The 17,520-nt window shown below is 41.6% G+C and overlaps 2 protein-coding genes across 2 annotated transcripts in view; both read left to right on the plus strand.

The window, feature by feature from the left end:
• EPAS1 (endothelial PAS domain protein 1) overlaps positions 1-17,520 on the plus strand; it is a 510,313-nt gene that overhangs the window by 156,920 nt on the left and 335,873 nt on the right. The gene's annotated exons all lie outside the window — the stretch shown is intronic.
• The window catches only part of LOC141140934 (S1 RNA-binding domain-containing protein 1-like), a gene marked incomplete at its 5' end in the record, with an annotated part of 149,507 nt that overhangs the window by 119,860 nt on the left and 12,127 nt on the right, over positions 1-17,520 (plus strand). The window contains 1 exon segment of the mRNA XM_073628488.1: positions 11,164-11,348. Coding sequence (XP_073484589.1) covers positions 11,164-11,348 — 185 coding nt within the window.

The raw sequence follows: 17,520 nt of genomic DNA on the forward strand, positions 1-17,520 counted from the left end.
TAGAATTGGGATTTTCATTGAGGTTTTCCTGGACATGACTGCAGATATTGCTTTCCGGTAGTTTGGTTTCAGTACCGACATCTCATGAGTGACTCAAAGATACTTTTTTGGAACTTTACATTCTCAGCTTTCAGTCTGCTTTAGTTGTGGTTAAGCCAGACTCATCTTTTGGTAAATCTCATAACTGAATGAATGACTAAAATTAAATCAAGTTTTCAGACATATTGTGGTATGACTATGATTAAAGAATTTTATTGGATAACATGAGCACAAGCTGGTTTGAAGGGTCAGTCTACACAAAAGCCATATGTCAGTTATAGGTTTACTCATATTGTATATATTTGTGTATGCTGACAAAAGCTCTTGTAGCCATATGTCAGGATAAAATAATTTTTAAAAGTACTGTAGTACATATGTGCAATGCATACACATTCCTCTGTTTTATCCGTATAAAGACCCCACCAAAACTAAAAAATGCACTCTGCTCATACAGTCATTATTTTCCACAAACAATACCCCATAATAACGTGAAAGAAGTTTGTTTGAAATCTTTGCAAATTTATTAAAAATGAAAAACAAATTATAAAATCTCATGTACATAAGTAGTCACAGCCTTTGCTCAATACTTTGTTGAAGCACCTTTGGCACCAATTACAGCCTCAAGTCTTTTAGAGTATGATGCTACAAGCTTGGCCCACCTATTTTTGGGCAGTTTCTCCCATTCTTCTTTGCAGGACCTTTCAAGCTCCATCAGGTTGGATGGGGAGCGTTGGTGCACAGCCATCTTCAGATCTCTCCAGAAATGTTCAGTCGGGTTCAAGTCTGAGCTCTGGCTGAGCCACTCAAGGACATTCACAGAGTTGTCCTGTAGCCACTCCTTTGTTATCTTGGCTCTGTGCTTAGGGTAGTTGTCCTGTTGCTAGATGAACCTTCACCCCAGTCTGAGGTCCAGAGCGCTCTGGAGCAGGTTTTCATCAAGGATGTCCCTGTACATTGCTACATTCATCTTTCCCTCAATCCTGACTACCCTGACTAGTCACCCAGTTACTGCTGCTGGAAAACATCCCCGCAGCATGATGTTGCCATGCTTCACTGTAGGGATGGTATTGGCCAAATGAGTGGTGCCTGGTTTCCTCTAGACATGATGCTTGCCATTCAGGCTAAAGAGTTCAATCTTCATTTCATCAGACCAGAGAATTTTGTTTCTCATGGTCTGAGAGTCCTCCAGGTGCCTTTTGGCAAACTCCAGGCAGGCTTTCATGTGCCTTTTACTGAGGAGTGGCTTCCATCTGGCCACTCTACCATACAGGCCTGATTAGTGGAGTGCTGCAGAGATGGTTGTTCTTCTGGAAGGTTCTCCTCTCTCCACAGAGAAACGCTGGAGCTCTGTCAGAGTGACTATCGGGTTCTTGGTCACCTCTCTGACTAAGGCCCTTTTCCCCCGATCGCTCAGTTTGGCCAGACAGCCCGCTCTAGGAAGAGTCCTGGTGGTTCCAAACTTCTTACATTTACGGATGATGGACGCCACTGTGCTTATTGGGACCTTCAATGCTGCAGAAATTTTTCTGTACCCTTCCCCAGATCTGTGATTTAATACAATCCTGTCTCAGAGGTCTAAATGCAATTCCTTGGACTGCATGGCTTGATTTGTGCTCTGACATACATGGTTAATTGTGGGACCTAATATAGACATTAGAGATGGGCTCAGGCATGTTCGGGATCCTAGTCCCAACCCACCTGCCCGATCACACCAGGAAGTAGAGGCTGCACACTGCTAATCACAGGCATTGAGACATTTCCCTGTCTGCGCCTGAACAGACCGGGAAATGTCTCACCGCCTGTGATTAGTGGCGTGCAGTGTCGGCTTCCTGGCCAGATGGGGCAGGTGGGGTGGGACTAGGATCCAAACACGCCTTTGCCCATCTCTAATAGACAGGTGTGTGCTTTTACAAATCATGTCCACTCAATTGACTTTACCACAGGTGGACTCTAATCAAGTTGTAGAAACATCTCAAGGACGATCAGTGGAAACAGGATCTGAGCTCAGTTTTAAGTGTCATGGCACAGGCTGTGAATACTTATTATGTACATAGGATTTTTTTTTTTTATTTTTAATAAATTTGCAAAGATTTCAAAGAAACTTCTTTCAAGTTGTCATTATGTGGTATTGTTTGTAGATTTTTGAGGAAAATAATGAATCTATTCCATTTTGGAATAAGGCTGTAAAATAACAAAATGTGGAAAAAGTGAAGCGCTGTGAATACTTTCCGGATGCACTGCAAGTCTTCGTGGGCTAACACAGAGCATTTTTGTGGACTGATTGGTGCCATTCAATGCCAGACACCCTATACCCTATTTGTGTGTAGTTTATCTTCATTGTGCAATTCCAATTTTTGGAACTCTATATCTCGGATTATAGGCACTATATTACATTGCATTTGAGAATATATTTATACTATTTTCAGGTCACATCTGGGTATACATTCTTATTGTTTTTATGTTCTAGAGAAGCTTTCTTATATACCCCAAGGTGCACGTACCCTTTTGAATCAGTGTTGCAAACACATTTTTCAAGTTTTTTCACATTTTTGAGTTCATGCGATTTTATGTGATATTTGATCGCCTACATATTTTTACTTTAATCGCATTATCATTTATAGTATTTGGAATCTTCTGTGATATACTACATAATATTCTTTTGTTCATATATAGGTTTATTTGAGTATATGCGATTTCACATCATTTAAATAGTTGCCTTGGGATTTGCACACCCAACTGTTTTATGTTTGCCTGTAAAATTCACTTACACTCCAGTTTTTCAATATTATATTATATGTGTGTTCAGGTGACTATATGCGATTTCACATCGCTTATGCGGTCGCATTCTGAAGTAGCATATTCCAGTTACACATCTAATTGTTTTCTTTTGTTTGTAACTTTTATACACTCTAGCCATTGAGTGTTATATTATTGTATCTATAACACAATCTGCCTCCAGATTTCCATTCTGGTTAAGTCCTTGTGTATTATATACATCATTAGCGCTAAATATGTATTATATATTTCACAATACAATTAGTCTGATTGTCGTGTTGGCTGCTCAAATCTGAGGTCGGCGCAGTATTTCCACTACTTTTTACTATGCTTTACTGCATATACAGACAGACTGATTTTACTGTTGTGGGTTTAGTAACACTTTAACTGAACTTTCTGTCTCTGTCTGGTTTGTGGTTCCTGGCAAAGACAAAACACAAACCAGACAATAAAAAAATTTAAAATAGGGTTCAAGTATTTGTTTAGTTCGAATACATGCCTCATGTAGACTCAACACGTTTTGATGGATCTTCCTCAGGATCCATGGGAAAGATCAGCATGATGAAACCCATAATGTTCATTGTATTAAAACCATAGATTCACTGGAATCCTGCAAGAGTGCGTCGCTTCTCCATCCCTTGGGGGGGAAGGGTAGGAGGTTCTCATAAGATAAGGTGTACAGAAAAAGTGTTAGAAATCCCTCAATAGTCATCCATAATCCAATTAGATGCACACATCAATTAGAAGATAAAGGAGGTGTACATGGAGTCATCTATGTTTCAAGCAGAGCAAAGAGGGTTGTGGGCTTTTCCGCATCCTATTGTCAAACCATTCTGCGTGTCTGTCTGCAGGATGGGCAACCAAAAATGATCAGAGGTCAGCTGGGTAGGAAGTCTTTTCCAAAATATTGTTTCCTTCACACTCAGAGTTCCAGCGGTCAGTCACTCCTTGCATTTATATGTTCCTTTAAAAGTCCTTGGCTTTTACCACTTTGTATGATCTGGGTTGTACTATCCTTCAGGTGGGTTTGTGACTGATACAGATGTGATGTCAGGGAGACTTGCTCAAGTCTCAGGCTGCTGCCTCTCTGAAAGTGATGGAAAGGCACTCTGTAGGGTAATCATGGATGAGTGTAGAGGCGCGCTCAGTATAATAGTTTGTCACACTTGTGATTATATTAAAGACGTTAATTGAAGTTCACAGGTGATAGAAAAAGCCAACTCATTTCAGGGGAACTCCCTCCCCCTTCATCAGGGCTGTGATGGCGGATGTGGTTAGAAGCAGACCTGGAACTGGTAAATTACTATGAGTATGACACTTTTGGAAATGTCAGATTGTAAAGAACCAGCATATATTTCTGCCATAGGTACCATGTATCTCTTTGCATCTATCAAACATATAGCAAAATGCTGACAGTGATGTATTTACCAACCCAAAAAGGAGCACATGAACATGGGTCATTGTTAGGGTTTACATACTCCTACTTCAGTAGTAGGGCAAGGTAACCAAAAGAAAGACAATTGTGGTGGGGGGGAAAGGGAAGCATTTCATTTTCCTGCTCAAAGTAGTTGTGTGTGTATCAGAGCTCTCAGGGTGTCAAGAACTGATCAACCATATTATCATCACACAAAATATTGAATAGACCTTGTCGATTAGGGTGCTTTCACAACCATCAACTGACATCCCATGGAATATAAGTGAAATATGTTGCTTGCACATCTGGGATCTTGTTCATAATTCTAAACCTATAGATCCACATATATGGTTCAATTTTTGAGATCCCAGCATAATGCAACCTTTTGGAGCCAAGCAAAACCCCTTTCCTCAGACATGTGTTGAGTGCATTAACAAACTCACAGCTATTAAAAGGAAAATCTCCCCAATTCTTCTCTATAACCTGATCTAACTGTCTGACTCCATCCCTCATATCACCCAGAAATCAGAGACATGCCTTTGCTCTACTGTGTGAAACATTGGGAAATCTCACGCTTTTAGGTACTGGGCCTCTAAAAATATCAACATACAGAAGTCGGAAAACATTTGGAAGATCTTCACAGCTGAATTTTTAACAAATTTTGCAGATTGATGTCTCACCAACCCACAATCTACAGGCCTCATCTTTTTCCTGTATTGGGTCCTTATATTTACAAATTGTATATGACAAAAGTAGAAATTTAGGTAGCACATTGTACAGTGCAAACTAGAATGAGGTTTGGTCAAATGTCACCAAGAGCTCCACCAACACTATAGCTCTCGAAGACATACAGGTGCATCTCATAAAATTAGAATATCTTCAGAAAGTGAAACTCATATATTTTATATAGATGCGTTACACACAGGGTGATATATTTCAAGCATTTATTTCTTTTAATTTTGATGATTATGGCTTACAGCCATAATCATGATGATTTGGGGAGCCATTTTCCAGCATGACTTGCCACCTGCCCACACTGCCAAAAGTACCAATACTTTGTTTAATGCTCATGGTATCACTGTGTTTGATTGGCCAGCAAACTCGCCTGACCTAAACCCCTTAGAGAATTTGTGGGGTCCTGTCAAGAGGAAGATGAGAGACACCAGACCCAACAATGCAGATGAGCTGAAGGCCGCTATCAAAGCAACCTGGGCTTCCATAACACCTCAGCAGTGCCACAGGGTGATCTCCTCCATGCCGCATTGATGCTGTAATTCATGCAAACGGAGCCCCAACCAAGTATTGAGTGCATACTATACTGTACATGGACATACTTTTCAGTAAGCCAACATTTTTGTATTAAAAATCCTTTTTTATTGGTCTTATGTACTATTAAAATTTTTTGAGATACTGAATTTGGGGTTTTTACTACCTGTAAGCCATAATCATTACAATTAAAAGAAAGAAATGCTTGAAATATATCACTCTGTGTGTAACGCATCTATATGATATGAGTTTCACTTTTTGAATTGAATTACCGAAATAAATTAACTTTTTGATGATATTCTAATTTTATAAGATGCACCTGTATAAGGTCCTTCTGTGCTGGTACATAACCCCTAAAGGAATCATAAATCATCAATTCTGTTTCCCCAATGGATGTGCCCCAAGGTACAGAAGTTATGGATTTGGGTACATAACCTTATTAGATGACTTTTACATTGTACCCCTCCCATGGAACACATAGGAAGCCTCTTGTAAAAGAAACTATTATCTCTAAAAAAAAAAATACAAAGGAGAAATTTGCTACATCTTTATTTGTAGCCAATTGACAGACAAAAACAAACGTATTGGGAGGTAAAATAGAGGCTTGCAAGCATCCTTATTAATAATGTAGATGAGCACTGTTGACATTTTTCTGTCGACAGGGACATTTGCCCCCATATTGCTGAGAACACAATGGGGTTGATTTACTAAAAATGAAGAGTGCAAAATCTGGTGCAGCTCTGAATAGAAACCAATCAGCATCCAGGTTTTATTATCAAAGCTTAAAGTGATACTAAAGTCTCTGTTATTTTTATAGAAAAAACAAAAAATGTTATACTTGCTCTGTGCAGTGGTTTTGCACAGAGCAGCCCAGATCCTCCTCTTCTCGGCTTCCCTGTCGGCGCTCCTAGTCCCTCCCTCCTGGCGAGTGCCCCCCACTGCAAGCAGCTTGCTATGGGGGCAGCCGAGCCGCAGCTCTGTGTATCAATTCAGACACGGAGCCACGGTTCTGTCCCGCCTCCTCTCTCTCCTCATTGACTTACTGACTTTGATAGCAGCGGGAGCTAATGGCGCCGCTGCTTTGTCTCAGCCAATCAGGAGGGAGAGTCCCGGACGGCCAAGGGACTCGTGGACATCGCTGGATCGAGAGGGAGCTCAGGTAAGTATGAGAGGGGCTGCTGCACACAGAAGGCTTTTTATCTTAATGCATTGAATGCATTAAGATAAAAAAAACCTTCAGCCTTTACAGCCACTTTAATTGAACAAGCTGAAGTTAGAAGCTGATTGGTTTCTATGCAGAGCTGAACCAGATTTTGCACTCCCCAGTTTTAGTAAATCAACCCCAGTATGTCCATGAAAACATGTTGGTGGAGAGCTCAGCTGACAGAAATCCCAACTGTGCATGTCCACTAAGGTGTGTGCGATGCCCCTCCCTCATAGCATTGTAAAACTGAGCATTTTAAGCGAGGAATAGAAGTATCATGCATGCAAAATATTTTGCCCCTGCACAGCAGTGCATGTAAGTGCTCTGCATTGCAATCCACGTCCATAACAAGGTGCATTGGGGTGCCATTCAAAATGAATGACACAGCTTTGCACCAATGCATCTAATGTGCAGTGATGCATATTACCATAACAAGATAGGGGAAGATTTACTAAAACTGGGGCACTCAGAATCTGGTGCAGCTCCGCATGGGAGCCAATCGGCTTCTAAGCTCAGCTTGTTCAATTTAGCTTTGGCAATAAAACCTGGAAGCTGATTGGTTTCTATGCAGAAGTGAGCATGAGTTTGTACTCTGCAGCTTTAGTAAATAAGCCCCAATGTGTTTGAAAGTATTTGCACATTATTTTGGATGTGTTGTATCATGCACTTTATGGTATAGTAGGAGTTTTTTAGTCACTTTGTAAGGATTTATTTTAAGAGAGTGCAGCACCCTTTTTTTTCTTTATTGCATCACTATTCACCTTTGTGGATTATAGGTTGGTGTTCAGCTGGTGGATAGAAGTGTAGAGGGTGGTTTCTAAGCAGAGAAAACAAATGTATTAATAACACTCTAACGATTCCTACAAAACATAATCCTCTGCAGCTATGGATATTTTTATATGGCAAATAGAAACATTAGTTGAACAGATTTTTGATTAATCAGAAGACAATGACAGTATGAGCGTGGGGAGTAGTTTCAAACAACTAAAATACACCATGGACAAGCAAATAAGGGCATGGTGGGACGTAGCCACACTAGAAAAATACATAACACCTAGGAGACTAAGGTAGAATGTACAAAGCCGTCCATAACTCTGCCCCCAGCTACATCTCTAACCTAGTCCCAAAATACCAACCAAGCCGCTCTCTTCGGTCATCCCAAGACCTCCTGCTCTCTAGCTCCCTTGTCCCCTCCTCCCATGCTCACCTCCAGGATTTCTCCAGAGCTTCTCCTATCCTTTGGAATTCCCTACTCAATCTGTCCGACTGTCCCCTAATCTATCCATCTTTAGGCGATCCCTGAAAACCCTTCTGTTCAAAGAAGCCTATCCTGCTTCTAACTAACACTGTTTTATTTCCTCCATCAGCTCACCCCCACACAGCTATTACCTTTTGTATAAATTGACCCTCCCTTTTTAGATTGTAAGCTCTAATGAGCAGGGCCCTCTGATTCCTCTTGTACCAAATTGTAATGTAACTGTACTGTCTGCCCTCATGTTGTAAAGCGCTGCACAAACTGTTGGCGCGATATAAAACCTATATAATAATAATAATGCATTTCCTAATGATGATCTAAATGACAAGGAGCTTATGGATGAATGGTTTCAGTTTTTTAATCAATGCGAAAGAAAACTACTTGGCATGATCATACAAAGAAGAAATGCAACAGAGCTACAGAAAGTGAAATTAAAATTCATATGTTTAACCACTTCAGCCCCGGAAGGATTCACCCCCTTAATGACCAGGCCACTGTGTCGCTTTAACTAATAATTGCGTGGTCTTGCGACTCTGCACCCAAATAAAATTGATGTCCTTTTTTTTCCTCAAATAGAGCTTTCTTTTGGTGGTGTTTGATCACCCCTGCGGTTTTTATTTTTTGCGCTATAAACAAAAATACCGACAATTTTGGGGGAACAAAAAAAAAGATTTACTTTTTGCTATAATAAATATCCCCCCAAAAATGTAAAAAAACAAATTTCTTCATCCGTTTAGGCCAATATGTATTCTACTACGTATTTTTGACTAAAAAAAAAACGCAATAAGCGTATATTAATTGATTTGTGCAAAAGCTATAACGTCTACAAAATAGGGGGATAGATTTATGGCATTATTTATTTATTTACTTTACTAGTAATGGCGGTGATCAGCGATTTTTAGTGGGACTGCGACATTGTGGCAGACAGATCGGACACTTTTGACACTTTTTTTGGGACCAGTGATTTTTATACAGCAATCAGTGCTATAAAAGTGCACTGATTACTGTATAAATGACACTAGCAAGGAAGGTGTTAACATTAGGGGGCGATCAATGGGTTAAGTGTGTCCTAGGTAGGTGTTTCTAACTGTGGGGGGGAGTGTACTGACAGGGAGTACAGAGAGATTGCTGTTCCTGATCACTAGGAACAGACAATCTCTCTCTTCTCCCCTGACAGAACAGGGATCTGTTTGTTTACATTGACAGATCCCCATTCTGCCTCTCTGAGGAGCGATTGCGGGTGGCCGGCCACGCGCATCAGGTCGGCGGGCGTGCGCCCACTATATCTCTTAAACAAACCGCCGTACCAGTGCAGCGTTATGCGCAATAGAGCCTACCTGCCGCTATATATCGGCAGCAGATGGTCGGCAAGTGGTTAAAGAAACAAACAACTTCTGGCCTTTTATAGAAATTAATGAATACAAAGAGAAATTAAGGGTTTTACATGAATTTATTAAAAAAATTGGATTTGGATAGGAAAAAAGATCAAAGTACCACAGAGATACAGTTGATTATAGAAACCAACAAGTCATGACAGGAGGGAAAAATGGAAGGAATGATAAAATCTAAGGAATTGTTCATTGAAAGGGAGGTTATACAGGAGGATGGGTGGAAACCAGTAACCACCAATAGGAAACCAAATGAAAAGTGGAATACCTGGGGGAAAACTTTTGAAGAACAAATGAATATAAAAAATATTTACCCCAGAAAAATCAGAGGGAACCAAAGTGTAAGGATTTCCACATTTAATTGGTTTGAACAAATATACAGGAAGAACACAGAGGAGAGGACCTCAAAATAGGAGTTTTTCAGCAGGGAATCCCAGCAACAATCACCAGGGGGGAATTTCAGGAATTACATGCAAGGAAGAGGAAGCAGAATTTTGTGGTAACCCCAACCAATAGAGGGATGGGGAAACAGAAGAGATATAAGAAGGCAACAACCAGGAACATGGAGACACAACAAAGGAGAAGGATGAGAGGATGCAGGGGGCACCAGAATAAAAAGAAAGAAAATTGGGGGGGAAGAAAGCAAAAGTGTTTTGTTTTTTTTTACCCAGAAGCACAACACATTTAAAAATGTAAAGAAATGTGTTTCATGTGACCGTACACATGTAACATATGTACTGGAGTGGGTTACAATATGTTGGAAGGACCATGAGAAAATTATCTGTTAAAAAAGGTGAGCACATAAATAATAATAGGAAAGGTTTTAGGAAAGGTTTTAAAAAACACAGTGCTTCAAGGCATTTCCCTGACCATCATAATTGTGACCCCCAGGAGCCTAATTATGATGTTGACAGAATTTTTAAAATCTGGAGGAGTACAAATCTAAAGAATGCTATATCGCAGAATGAAACCTTGTGGATCCATGACACTAGGAACTCTAGAACCTGATCGCCTGAATGTTGATATTGACTTATATATATACACAGTATATTTAAACTTTTTTATTATATATTCATTTTATATGCCCATTTTATATATTGCTTTTATTTATTTTTATACTTAATAATGGCCTAGTATACATTTTTAATATTTTAATTTTTAGATATAATTTATAAGGGCCCAAAGACACATGAGCATTAATTTATGTACATGCCCCTCAATAACTTGGTGGTTTAGCATTTTCACATTATATGCCCCGGAGTCTTATCAGGAAACCACAAGGTGGCAATAATAAAATCCCAACTAGGCGGATTGTCACTTCTACAAATGTCCACTAGGGGGAACATAGGGGAAATGGCATGTCTATTAGGAATAGATTGTTGTGGAGGTATAAAAATGGCAGAGGTGGCACGCACCATCCCCTGGCAATGACCAGCAAAGATGAAATGCGTTGGGCGGGGCAACCACATAAATTTGGAAAACGGAGCTTGTAAAAATGTGAAAGTCATGAATAAAAATTTCACAGGAACAGGTGTATTCCAATGGGGACACCTTTTCTGTCTAGGAAGGGATATCACCTCACTTTCAAGAGATTTTCTCTTACTTCTTGCAGTGTCTCTGGGCAGGAAGTAAAGAGAAATCTCCCCGATGGGATGCACACAGAAACAACCTGAGAGGGGTCATAGTCTATACAAAAAATAAAAATGTTTGGCTTTGCATTCACTTTAAGTGAAACACAGCAATAATAACTCAAAATATGTTTTTGTTGAATATACACTATAGATTCTTTGTAAAACTGTCTGTTACTTTTGGTTTGTTTTAGGTTTTTGAGCCTCGTGAGTGGAAGTGCTGAAGACATTGGATCAGAAAAAATTCAAAGGAAAATTAATGCGTTCGTCCAAAGAGAAGGAGTTGATAAAATATCTGAGAAGCTGAAGACGAATGTGTACACATTGCAGCTAATTATAGACGGTCTCTGCCAACCTAAAGGCTATGACATTCGTACAGGTATGGTATAGACTGCTAGCTGCAGCATGCCTGTTGTAAACATGTAGGATGCTTAATGAGGTTGAGAGTTTGCCTAAGGCTGGGTTCACACTATTGCGAATTGGATGTGGGTTTCCCCCCGCATCCAATTCGCATCAGCAAGAGATTTTGACCGGCTCTCTATGGAGCCGGTTCACATATCTCCGCTGTGGCTCCGGTGCGAATTTGCACAGAGGACCTGTGTGTCTTTAGGCCTGTTTCAGGTCCAAATTCAGCCAAATATTCAGGCTGAAATAGGACCTAAAACGGTAAACGGGGACGCGCTAGACCCCTGCTGTGAGCCGCATGCGATGATAGTGTGAACCCAGCCTCAATAGGAAATGTGACAGGTTCTCTTAAAAGAACAGCACCCACCTGCTGATATCAATGTTTGCTGCACTATTGATCTGTTCTCTTACTCTGCCTGAGCCATTGGCTCAGGTCCTTCCACTTATAGGAGAGTTTTATGTCAATTTACATGAGATGCATTTTAGGGTTTCATATTGGTCAGCAGAGCTTCCCTTCGAGAAACAACTGGAATGAATGCCAGGGAAAATGCAGATTTAGCAATGCCTTGGATACTTTTATACACAAGAAAAGGCAAAAGGCCTAAGTTTTCTGTAAGAAACAAATCACAGGGTCCAAACAATGCCACGTGAAGAAGCCTTAACCCTAAGTAAGTTCCAACACCATCCAGCATGCAGGGCTCAAAATTTAAAGTCCTGAGCTACTGGCTAGGCCTTAAGGGTTACTCGCCACCAGTTTACCCCCACCCAACCCCTACCATTCCCCGCCTCTAAATACGCCCTCATAAATTATCTCATGAAGTGACACATAAATGTTTTATGCAGAATTAAGTTACAAAAATAAATATTAACAACAACTTTATCAGTGCCCAACAGCACAGCCTCGCCAGTGCCCATCAATGCAGCCTCGCCGGTGCCCATCAATCCAGCGTGACCTGTGCCCATCAATCCAGCGTGACCTGTGCCCATCAATCCAGCGTGACCTGTGCCCATCAGTGCAGCGTGACCTGTGCCCATTAATGAAGTATAACCAGTGCCCATCGATTCAGTGTGACCTGTGCCCATCAGTGCAGCCTCACCTGTGCAGAGGAAGAGGCGGGCCAGCCAGATCATCAGAGAGCGGGGATTGCCCGCTGTAAACGCTTTCATTTGAATTGTTCACAGTCCCGCCTCCTGTCCTGGTGCCTTTGAATGACGTCACACATCCCAGCATTGGACCGGTGCTCTGTCTGTCAAAGGCGCCGGGCCAGGACACGGGACTGTGTGACTGGCTGGGAAAACAGCTCTCATTCAACACTGCCTGCCGGCGGTGCTCCCCCCCCCCCCTTCAGAGGCAGCCCCACACTCACTAGCAATCATTTTCCACTCACGCATTTTGTGAAAATTGCAAATTTGAGGGCTGAACATGGATATTACACAGGGTTAGCACTTCTGGTTGCAGCAAACAAGCAAAGCACATTGTTCTTTTAAGAGAACGTGTTAGCCTTTTTAGAGAAGGCAAAACATATTACATTATTATTTATGCATCCACAGCAGCCTGTCTTTTGCCTTCTTTGTTGTATTTGGTATGTTCCTTTGTACCTCCTAGTTTTGAACCAGCCATGCACTGGACCTGTTAGGCTGACCAGAGGTTGTTGCCACTCTTCCAGAACTGGAAAAATGTAGATATTATTACAACATTTTCACTGCACCAAACCCAAATAGCAGTGTGTGCCTTTTTCTGAATCTCAAGTACTTGAACAAATTTCACCATGTTCATAAGTTCCGTATGCAATCTGTCCAATCGGTGATTTCCTCCTTCCATCAGGGGGATTTCTTGGCCCTGGTGGACACCTGCATATTTCCATTTTGCCACCACATCAGCTCCATCTGCGCTTTGGGTAGGGCAACAACATTTTAAATTAGTGGATCTGCTTTTTAGTCTTGTCACAGCCCTATGGGTGTTCACCAAGGTGCTGGCTTGGTTGCTTTGTCGAGCTCAGAGAATGTCCATTTTGGAGTATCTGGACAATCTGCTTGTGCTGAAGCAGTCAGCAGGCGGACTAGCGGTCAATGTAGAAAAGACAGTACAGACCCTACAGAGTTTCCTCAGTCTTCATAAGTCTTTGTTAGATCTCTCGCACCATCTGGAATATTTGGACCTTGTTCTGAACACAGCCCTGAAACACGTTGTCTTTTCCCAGGTAAAGCATTGGAGCCTCAGATCCAAGATTTCAGTCCTTGCCTCATCCCTCAGTTCATTAAATGGTTCTGTGCTTTATGGTGGCTTCCTTAAAGATCATGTCATATGCCCAGTTTCCCTACAAACTGTTGTAACCCAACATTCTGACAGCATGAGACAATTGGGCTCAGTCTCTGGATCTACCCATGCATCTGACCAGCAAAATCTTCAAGGCTCTTCAGTGTTGGTTGTCCAGTCCAACAATAGAATTAGAAAAGTTCTTTGTCCTGATGGTGTGGAAGGCACTGTGGTTCAGAGGAAGCTCGACTAACAATTGAGTTTACCTTCAGCACTTCAGTACTGCCATGGTGGTTGCATATAATATTAACCAAGACGGCACCAAAACTCATGCGGAATTTAAAGACTTGGCCAGAATTTTTCATTCCAGACCTGTCCTCAGTGGACATTCGAGATCTTAAACATTGGCGAATGTACTTTCTAAGCCATCAATGTCTCAATCTCGGAAATGTTTTAGACTCCTGTGGGGTTTTGCCTGACATGGACCTTTTGTTGTCAAGGTTCAACCACAAACTGGACAAGTTTGTCACCAGGACCAGGGAATCTTGGGCCTTCATAATGGATGCCCTCATGACTCTGTGGGGTGAGCCCAAGGGCCTCTTCCTTAAAGTGGTCTCTGCCTGCCTTCTTTAAGCATTGTATGGAGATTGCTCTCCACTGCTTGGATTTGGTTAGGGCTGTGCGCTTCTACCTAGTGGCTACTGCTTCAGTTTGTTTTTTGTGCAGCTTGAGGGTTCCTGCAAATATACTAGAAACGTTGTTTTCCTCTAAGTGGGACTTTATAAGGCAAGAGTCTTCAAAACGTATATCAAAATCACATATATAATTTTATTATCAAAATATTTAAAATCATGACAGAAAAAACGTGAAAAAACTTTAGTAAAAAAGACAAGGATGCCTAACAGTACACATAATGATCACAATAATGATGACATGATTTACAGTACAATGATAAATACAAAAAACACCTCACCAACTTATGCGGCTAAAGTCTGCGCATGTAAAGAGCCCAACGCGTTTTGAGGTTTTAATTGGATTGGAGCCTCTTCTTCAGGGGCAGATGATGAGATAAGTGGTTATCTGTACATTTACAAAAAGAGGAGGGTAAGACATCTTAAAGAACGTTCCTAATATAAGAAACGGCATATAATAATAACAATCAAAAATATTTATGAAATGATATTCTCACCATATAATTTTTGAAACTGTACTAGAAAGCATCAAACTTTAAAAGGTTAGTAGTAGGTACATTGGCCCGCTGACGGGAAACAGACCCATGGACCAAAGCCAATTCCAAGGACACAGTGTAGGCAAGCAGCCCAACAACAGGACACAAAGGGCGTCCTCCCCCACCCACACCAAAACCACTGAAGACACCTGTGGTGAATACTTTTATGTCACCTAAGACAAAAGTGAAAAAATATATATAGTCTAATGGAAAATCCTCCAGGGATATCAAAGAAAAAACATAATCAGCATTAAATGCAAAGAACACAAAGGCAGGGAACGTGAACCTTACATTTAATATATATATAAGAAATATAAGTATAGGTGTAATGAATATATCAATCCGTCCCGTAGCTTACCTATGAATTTACCTAGAATGAAAATCATTCATGTCAGATAGAGGAGAATCGCATGGAGCTTGGCAAAATAGGGATGAGTATTAGGTGACTCTGTGTGACCCAGTCTCACACCAGGGGGGCAGGTGAAACCCTTAAACCCATCAGCATATGATGGCCAAAAAAACAGAAAACAGAAAATGTTGTGTGATTAATTAAAATCACCAAGAAAAACGATGTGCAAAAAGCACAGCCAACCCGCACCACACTGATGTGTCAGTCGGCCTGCATGTGCAAATAACACATAGCCCCTGTCAAAAGACAGAGCATCCAGTCTATAGAGGTAAAGATAAAGTGGTTACCTGGAGAAATAATGCAGCTGAGTGGTCAGTCCGACGCCTATGTAGGAATGAGACTGGCTGCTCAGGATCTGAGGCTTTTAAAGACCGTTCACTGATATGGACGTCAGCAACAGCTGATGAGCCAGTGAACGTCATGAACGGGGAGAGGGGGGAGGGATCGCCCTCCGAATCCCTGGTGCGCAGGCCCGCCCCCTTGGTCCCACCCACGTATCAGAGCACGGAAGGAGGAAACTCCAATTCCGGCAACAAACTGACACATGCTGGGAGGGGACCGGCGTCCTCGTCGGGGACCCGCGGTGCACGAAACCACCACAGCGATGAGACAGAGCACCTTGTCCCAATCATGTGTGATGAAAAAAAGGAGACCAAAAGGCGCCAAACAAAGAAGGATGGCACAATGGCCCCTCATGCGCCGAGTGGACTGCTGAGGCGCAAGCCAAAAAACACCCCCCCCCAAAAAAAAAAACGAAATGGCATTGGTCCAGGAGCCAGATCCGCAGCATTGCAGAGCACGTGTACCTACCATTATATAAGGGAAAAGAGGATGTAACCTAAGAATCCCCAAACAATGACACCAATATGTCAAAGGGACATGGAAGAAACTACAAAAGAAGTAAACAAGAGCAAAAAAACAAGAATAATGTCGAATGGCAACATAAAAAAAAAAATAAAAAAATTATGGGCTGATGCTACCATACATATGTATATATGATACAATTGAAACATATACCTATAGCCAAATTGAAAAATCCCATATAGGTTTAATTCAATTGACCTATGTTGATATAGAATCCAATGATGACCAGCCTGCCTGTTTTACTGAGAGCAAACGAGAATTTTATATAGCCTGCAGAGAAGCATATGCATATAGCATTAGAAAATCATTGGAGCTAATTCTAACAGAAAAAAGAGGTGTATTTACCTCAGAGGGGTCCCACTCAGGGCCCCCGGAGGTAAAACCCTCCAAGAAGGGTCGAAATGAGATGGCCTCATTCAAGCCAGGGGGTTGGTAGCCTGTAAGCGATAAATCAATTTTTGTTCTTTCTGCAGCAAGATCTTATTCCAATCCCCGCCGCGTAACCCTGGATGGACGCGATCCAAGATCACAAAAGACACCCTAGGAAAATTGCCTGCGTGAAACGCCAAAACATGTCTTCCCAGTGGTAAGCTGGGATTACGGGATTTCATAGCGGCTAAATGGTGGTATGCCCGCCGCCAGAACTCCTGATTAGTTTTGCCCACATAATAGCATGCACACTCGCAGATCAACAGGTATACCACACCTATTGTTTTGCAATTTGCAAAGTGTTTAGGGGCATACTTGTGACCATTCGGTAATTTGATATTGGGTTTGATGTTCATGAACTGGCAATATGGGCATCCGCCACAGCGAAAGGTACCAGGACGTTTGCAGGGATCACGTTTCCCGACACCTCCCCCTGAAAATTCACTAGATATTAAATTGTCCCTGATGGGCTTGGCCCGTTTAAAGGTGAAGGATGGTTTGTCCTGCACGAAGGGGCCAATGGTGGAATCTAATTTTAGAACATGCCAATATCTTTCCACAATGTGTTTTACAGTCCGGTGTTGGTTAGAATATCTAGTTATAATCCGAATGGGATTGGTTTTGTTAGTCTTGGGTTCTGTGTTGAAAATTAGTGTATGTCTAGATTTCAAACATGCCCGTCTAAAGGCTCTTTTTAGACATGTTTTGGAGTACCCCCGTGTCAGGAGTCTATCCCTCAACATGTCTGCCTCTCTTTTAAACACCGTATCGTCCGTACAATTTCTCCTAACCCTTAAATACTGGCTGTAGGGGATCGAACGGATCAAGGATTGGGGGTGAAAACTAGTGGCATGAAGAATGGAATTTCCTGATGTCGGTTTCCGGTATAGGGAGCTGGTTAGTGAACCATCCTGCAGCTTGTGGATGGTCACTTCCAGAAAAGTGACCTCCTGTTCATG

The sequence above is a fragment of the Aquarana catesbeiana genome, linkage group LG04, assembly GCF_042186555.1.
Source record: "Aquarana catesbeiana isolate 2022-GZ linkage group LG04, ASM4218655v1, whole genome shotgun sequence".
NCBI lineage: Eukaryota > Metazoa > Chordata > Amphibia > Anura > Ranidae > Aquarana > Aquarana catesbeiana.